At 44.9% G+C, this 7,863-nt stretch overlaps 1 protein-coding gene across 3 annotated transcripts in view; it reads right to left on the reverse strand.

The window, feature by feature from the left end:
• AUH (AU RNA binding methylglutaconyl-CoA hydratase) overlaps positions 1–3,397 on the reverse strand; it is a 198,811-nt gene extending 195,414 nt beyond the window's left edge. Inside the window, exon 1 of one of the 3 annotated variants that reach the window (XM_069575601.1) lies at positions 3,009–3,363. In XM_069575601.1, coding sequence (XP_069431702.1) covers positions 3,009–3,270 — 262 coding nt within the window. In that variant the 5' untranslated portion in view covers positions 3,271–3,363. Of the gene's footprint in view, positions 1–3,008 lie in introns of all 3 variants that reach the window. The other 2 variants (XM_069575600.1, XM_069575602.1) reach the window with 2 other exon arrangements.
• Between the last annotated feature and the right edge of the window lie 4,466 nt (positions 3,398–7,863).

Raw genomic sequence — 7,863 nt, forward strand, 5'->3', positions numbered from 1 at the left:
CAGGAAAAGGTAAGGCTTAGGTGCAGCAGAAAGGAGATGAATGATCCGTAAATATCTGCAGTTGTGAGAGCTTGCAGACATTAGAGACCACTAGAGGTTTCTAACTGAACAGAGATGCAATTCTTGCTTGGTCCTGAAAAAATAACTCCAGCACCAAGGCAAAGAATAAACTGGGAAGGAGAATGACTGGAGACCTATAAAAGAGGCCACTGCAGAAAACCAGGAGAGACCTTTGTAAACCATAACCAGTACCACTGCTCTAAACGCTGAGGAGGCTGGACAACAATGCAAGAAATAACGACTAAAGAAAGTTGGTGTCTAATTGAGCTTCCACAACAAATTACAAATATGGAACTCAGAAAACCTATGAGAGCTGATATATTCTGCACTTATCTACCTTCCGCAGCCTAACAAGGCCTACAGGGCAGAGAGCACTTTGCGGCTCCTCTGACCCAGCAGAGTCATCATATTGCCTGCAGACTACTGAGAGGACAAAATTTTGGACTCGCCTCTAATGAGAAGCAAAGACACCACAGAGACGCCTTCACTTCCATCAGCCTTGCCATGCTGTTTTTCTTTGCACTGCTTATTGCTGGTTTGACAATAGAGCTGCTGCTGCTGCTAAGTCGCTTCAGTCGTGTCCGACTCTGTGCAACCCCATAGACGGCAGCCCACCAGGCCCCTCCGTCCCTGGGATTCTCCAGGCAAGAACACTGGAGTGGACTGCCATGTCCTTCTCCAATGCATGAAAGTGAAGAGTGAAAGTGAAGTCACTCAAGTCGTGTCCGACTCTTAGCGACCCCATGGTCTATAGTCTATCAGGCTCCTCTGTCCATGGTATTTTCCAGGCAAGAGTACTGGAGTGGGTCGCCATTGAGCAAAGCCTATATAATGTTAGACAAAACTAAGTTGTCACCTGGCAAATCCCGAAAGGAAGCAGGTCAATTTTCTTAAAAAACTGTATTTACTAGTAGTTGATTTTTACATTTCAAGTGACTGAAAACATTTGAATTTATACTCTGACTTCTTTCCCTTGATCCAGTTGAAACCTAACTGAAAGACTTTTCAGAAATTTTATGAAAATATATTTTCAGTGTGCATTATTTGCTGCTGCTGCTGCTAAATCGCTTCAGTCGCATCAGACTCTTAGCGACCCCATGGACTGCAGAGCCCTACCAGGCTCCTCCGTCCATGGGATTTTCCAGGCAAGAGTACTAGAGTGGGTTGCCATTGCCTTCTCCGGTGCATTATTTAGGTTTAAAAAATACAGAATATGGTGCATATTACTAGCTGTACCTGCAATGTTTTTGTATCTAATGTACTGTTGGTACACCTAATGTAACCGAAATCCTGACAAGACTAAGCTTACCCAAAAGATGGGAGGATTAACGGCTCTAGTCACTCCAGTACTAATCTACTTTCCAGTTGAATTTCTCAGTATTCTGCCTGTCATGCCATACTACAACCACATTTGCCCTATGTCATTTCTCCAGAACACCATACATGTTCATATGCCATGGCTTTAGCCATGCTCTTCTGTCAGGAATAATAAATAAATGAAATAACTCATCATATACTTCAGAGCACCAGAGCACCCACTGAGAGCTAGATTGATACTTAGTGGGCAATTAATATCACACGCCCATCTAATCTCCACAGCAGCCATACAAAGTCAGTATTACTTTTTCTATATTACACACAAGAAAATAGAATCACAGAGAAGTCTGCCTCAGTAATGAAAATTCCATTCCAAGGAACGCCTTGGACGGAATATGCACCTGGCAAAATCCTAACTTGACCCTCAGAACCTCCCTCTGGAATCTTCCAATCTCACCGAATATAGTTGATCGTATGCCTCTTGCGGGTATTAAAACCTTCTGCTCTCATCAAGCCTTTAAAGTTAGCATAATCTTTCAATCACCAGTATCTTTCTTGATATATTAGGAGCTTACAGATATCAAACATGACTTAACTGGTTTTGCACTTCTGTTTAACAGATTATCGGTGCTCAATAACTACATGTCAAAATTCGAAGACTACCCTTCTGGCACGCTGCTATTTCCACCTTTCATGATCCATTTAGCGTCTCCCAGCAAGGCAAGTGAAAGGAGCTGGGCTTTAACAGCATTCCTACCGACTGGCACACACCCTGGATCATAACCCTTCCTCCCACTGTATTATTTTGCTAAAGCATCTGTCTCCTCCCACTAAAGAAGCTCAAGGGCAACATCAATATCATCCCCAATTGTGTCCCCCACCCCCCAGGTTTAGCAAAGGAACTGGAAAACCAAGAAAATACTCAAAATTGTCTAACTGAAGTGAAAATAGTCCACAAAACTATCTTTCTAAGATAAAATGAACAAAAGGAATTTTTTTTTCAGATGAACAGCTTTAAATTGACGAATACTCAGAATAATAAAGTGCACTTTCACTGCAGCTTCTAAAACTCTCCCCTTCACAGCTGAGTTAACCGAAAGCAATTACAGAGCAAGAACGAAATCTGGAAGCAAATATCATTCAACCGGTTTATTAATCTTGGCTCATCTAGAGATGAAAGCGTAAGCTGCATTTCTGTCTTTGGCGCCAAGGGCTACTTTTGCAGGTAAGCTGCTCCGTAGTACATCTTCAGGCATGTGCTTAGTTGCTCAGTCGTGTCCGATTCTTTTTCACCCCAAGGACTGTAGCCCGCCAGGCTCCTCTGTCCATGGATTTCCCCAGGCAAGAATACTGGAGTGGGTTGCCATGCCCTCCTCCAGGGGATCTTCCCAACTCAGAGATCGAACCCACAGACAGAACCAGGTCTCCCGCATTGCAGGCAGATTCTTTACCGTCTGAGCCACCAGGGAAGCCCTCTTTAGGCATGGAAAGCACTAAATAGCTGCAAAGCGTGAGTGGGGGAAGGGAGGACACCCTTCCTCGAGCTTCTCCGTAGACACTGACGTCAGCCCAAACACGCGACCTTGAGACCCTTTCCTAGGACCCACGGTCACCCGGGTCACACCCCTCACCTCGGTTCTCCTCCTCCAGGTACCGCACCCGCAGCTCGTCCTCAGTCTTCACCTCTGCGCTGTAGCCCCTCTGCCAGGCCGCTCCCCCGGCCGCGGGCGTCCAGCCCCGGGCCCATATCGTCGAGTCGACCCGCGGGCACGTCCAGGAGCCGGGCAGCCTCCACCTGGGGCCTAGCCGCGCACAGCAAGCGGCCACCAAGCGGGCACGGCTGGCCTGCAGAGTGCCCAAGGCCCCAGGTGCCGCGGAAGCCGCCACCGCCATGTTGTCTGTTTACGGCGTGGGCCCGCAGTTGCTGCCCCGCCCCCGTCGCGCGCTGGCCAGCCCCGCGCACGCCGCAGGGCACGCCCAGGCCCCGCCCCCCCCGCTCGCCCCGTCCAGCCACGCCTCCGGGGTCTCCTCCTGACAGGCTCAGACCGGGAGTCCTCGCCCCGCCCAGCACCGATGACGAACTTTCCACACGCTCAGGTCTCCCTTGTCTGACATGAGGAGTCCTAGCTTGTGCACTCAAGGCAGCGGGAAAGTAATTCTCCAAGGCTGTGGAATATTTTTAGGGAAACAAGAATTCCTGGGAGAGAGCCCCCTCCCTGCACTCTCTGGGGTCCTGAGTTAGCTGCAAAGGTAAACCGAAACGTTTGGTCTCAGGTTTGGCTGACAAGGTAGCGGCACTGCTTGAGACTCCAGTTTTCTCATGTATGTTAAGAGTCTTGTTATTGTTGTTTAATCGCTAAGTCATGTCCGACTCTCTGCGACCCCATGGACTGTAGCCCACAGGCTCCTCTGTCTATGGGATTTCCCAGGCAAGAGTACTGGAGTGGGTTGCCATTCCCTTCTCCAGGAAATCTTCCCCATCCAAGGGTCAAACCTGCGTCTCCTGCATTTGTAGGCAAGTTCTTTACCACTGAGCCTCCAGGAAAGCCCCATAAGAGTCGTGGGCTATCAGTTAAACGTGCCTGTAAACGTAGGTGATTAGTACCATAGGGAGTTCAGGAAGGGCATGAAGTTCAGTTCAGTTCAGTTCAGTCGCTCAGTCGTGTCCGACTCTTTGCGACCACAGGAACTGCAGTACGCCAGGCCTCCATGTCCACCAACTCCCGGAGTTCACTCAAACTCACGTCCATTGAGTCGGTGATGCCATCCAACCATCTCATCGTGTGTCGTCCCCTTCTCCTGCCCTCAATCTTTCCCACCATCAGGGCCTCTTCAAATGAGTCCGCTCTCCACATCAGGTGGCCAAAGCATTGGAGTTTCAGCTTCAACATCAGTCCTTCCAATGAACACTCAGGACTGATCTCCTTTAGGATGGACTGGTTGGATCTCCTTGCAGTCCAAGGAACTCTCAAGAGTCTTCTCTAACACCACAGTTCAAAAGCATCAATTCTTCTGCACTCAGCTTTCTTTATAGTCCAACTCTCACATCCATGCATGACTACTGGAAAAACCTTAGCCTTGATTAGATGGACCTTTGTTGGCAAAGTAATGTCTCTCCTTTTTAATATGCTGTCTAGGTTGCTCATAACTTTCCTTCCAAGGAGTAAGTGTCTTTTAATTTCATGGCTGCTGTCACCATCTGCAGTGATTTTGGAGCCCAGAAAAATAAAGTTAGCCCCTGTTTCCACTGTTTCCCCATCTATTTGCCATGAAGTGATGGGACTGGATGCCATGATCTTAGCTTTCAGAATGCTGAGCTTTAAGCCAACTTTTTCACTCTCTTCTTTTACTTTAATCAAGAGGCTCTTTAGTTCAACAGCCAGTAAAAACAAGGGTTCTCAGCCCACTAACTCAGGCAGGTGGCACGACCCTTCCCAAAGTCCAGTAATCTGGTGCCACCATTTTAACAAAGAGGCTCAGCCCAACCTTGTGCAGAGGTGGGATTTAGAGCACAGAGGCCTTTCCCTCAACAAGACAGGCAGAATATCAACTTAAAACATAGGTGCCCATCAAAGTGATCTTCCCAGGTGGCACAGTGGTAAAGAATCCACCTTCCAGTGCAAGAGAAATAAGAGACTTGAGTTTGATCCCTGGGTCAGGAAGATATCCTGGAGCAGAAAATGGCAACCCTCTCCAGTATTCTTGTCTGAAAAATTCCATGGACAGAGGAGCCTGGCGAGATACAGTCCATGGGGTGGCAGAGTCAGACATAACTGAAGTGACTTAGCACGCACGCCTCCTATGTTAGACCTTTAGCTTTATACAAAGTAAAAAGATAAAGCCAACTGGGTTCCATTTTTGTGTCTGCTCTGAGAATGTCACTGAGGGCATCTTTTACTCTATCTTCTGTTCAGTTCAGTTCAGTCAGTTCAGTTGCTCAGCCGTGTCCGACTCTTTGCGACCCCATAAAGTAACACTTTTGCAATCTTGTGAAGTTGAAGGAAGGAACTTCCAAGGAAAAATTGCTTCCTCTGGTATCTTTTCCCTTTTCGTATAATCATGTTCACTTCTGCTGAGAAACTCAGAATTTAATTTACAGTTCAACTACCACAATACTTTTAATTATTTACTGTTTAAATTATTTACTGTGTAACATTTATTCAATATTAATTTCAATATTTTATAAAATTTATTAAAATTATAAATTTTATATTTATAAAAATAATTTTAAATATTTTTTTTCTTCTTTTTTTTTTATTTTAGTTTTTTATTTTTTAAATTTTAAAATCTTTAATTCTTACATGCATTCCCAAACATGAACCCCCCTCCCACCTCCCTCCCCATAACATCTTTCTGGGTCATCCCCATGCACCAGCCCCAAGCATGCTGCATCCTGCGTCAGACATAGACTGGCGATTCAATTCACATGATAGTATACATGTTAGAATGGCATTCTCCCAAATCATCCCACCCTCTCCCTCTCCCTCTGAGTCCAAAAGTCCGTTATACACATCTGTGTCTCTTTCCCTGTCTTGCATACAGGGTCGTCATTGCCATCTTCCTAAATTCCATATATATGTGTTAGTATACTGTATTGGTGTTTTTCTTTCTGGCTTACTTCACTCTGTATAATCGGCTCCAGTTTCATCCATCTCATCAGAACTGATTCAAATGAATTCTTTTTAACTGCTGAGTAATACTCCATTGTGTATATGTACCACAGCTTTCTTATCCATTCATCTGCGGATGGACATCTAGGTTGTTTCCATGTCCTGGCTATTATAAACAGTGCTGCGATGAACATTGGGGTACATGTGTCTCTTTCAATTCTGGTTTCCTTGGTGTGTATGCCCAGCAGTGGGATTGCTGGGTCATAAGGTAGTTCTATTTGCAATTTTTTAAGGAATCTCCACACTGTTCTCCATAGTGGCTGTACTAGTTTGCATTCCCACCAACAGTGTAGGAGGGTTCCCTTTTCTCCACACCCCCTCCAGCATTTATTGCTTGCAGATTTTTGGATCGCAGCCATTCTGACTGGTGTGAAGTGGTACCTCATTGTGGTTTTGATTTGCATTTCTCTAATAATGAGTGATGTTGAGCATCTTTTCATGTGTTTGTTAGCCATCCGTATGTCTTCTTTGGAGAAATGTCTATTTAGTTCTTTGGCCCATTTTTTGATTGGGTCGTTTATTTTTCTGGAATTGAGCTGCATAAGTTGCTTGTATAATTTTAAATATTTAATACTAATTTTAATATTATTTATTCAATAGGTAATTAAATATCTCTTTCCTGTTCTTTTACATTAGTTGCCAATTGTTTTGATATCTTTATGTTGGTTCATCAATAGATTGTAAACTTAAGTAAAGGAGTTACAGAATACCTGACACAGTACTATTTGAAATAATACAATTTCAGAACATACTTATGATTGATTAGGACAACTGCAGAAGGCTAATCATAGATTGTTTGTGTTATATTAGAAATTGGAGTAGGGACCTCCCTGGTGGCACAGTGGATAAGAATCCGCCTGCTAATGCAGGGGACACAGCTTTGATCCCTGGTCTGGAAAGAATCCATATGCACTGGAGCAACTAAACCTGGGTGCCACAACCACTGAGCCTGTGCTTTAGGGCCCGTGAGCCACAACTACTGAAGCCTGCCCACCCTAGAGCACATCTGCCTCAACTACTGAGCCCATGTGCTGCAACTACTGAGCTTGCATGCTGTAACTACTGAAGCCCATGCACCTAGAGATAGTGCTCCACAAAAAGAGAAGCCACTGCAATGAAAAGCCCAAGCACATCAATGAGGAATAGCCTCTGCTCACTGCAACTAGCGAAAACTCATGCAAAGTAATGAAGACCCAGCACAGCCTAAATAAATAAACAATTTAAAAAGAAATCCGAGTATAATGGATGGCCTATGGCTTTGATGAGCACAGAACCAGTTGAGAAAATACCATTTGGGAACACTTGCTTCTTCACTAAATATTGTGACTCTGGTCCTTATTGAAAAGAGTCATGAGGATATCCCCATTTGCAAAGAAAATTTGATTCTTAAAAATTAATGCAAATAACAAATATCACCATGACCGTGACAACTAATACATTGTTGTTGCTATTTGGTCACTAAGTTGTGTACCACTCTTGTGACCCCATGGACTGTAGCCCTCCAGGCTCCTCTGTCCAGGGGATTTCCCAGGCAAGAATACTGGAGTGGGTTGACATTTCTTTCTCCAAGAGATCTTCCTGACCCAGGGATCAAACCTGTGTCTCCCACATCGGCAGGCAAGTTCTTTACCACTGAACCACCAGGGAATCCCCAGACAATTAACATAGTATTTGCCAAATATCAGGTCAGACAGACATGACTTTGGGTCCTATCTCCACATTGCTTTGCTTTGAGATACTCAGGGGTTATTTAAATAATCCATGCTTCCATTTCTTCGTTTGCAATATAGCTAGTATGATAGCTATTTCACCTCAC

This window comes from Ovis canadensis, chromosome 2 (genome assembly GCF_042477335.2).
Source record: "Ovis canadensis isolate MfBH-ARS-UI-01 breed Bighorn chromosome 2, ARS-UI_OviCan_v2, whole genome shotgun sequence".
Lineage (NCBI taxonomy): Eukaryota > Metazoa > Chordata > Mammalia > Artiodactyla > Bovidae > Ovis > Ovis canadensis.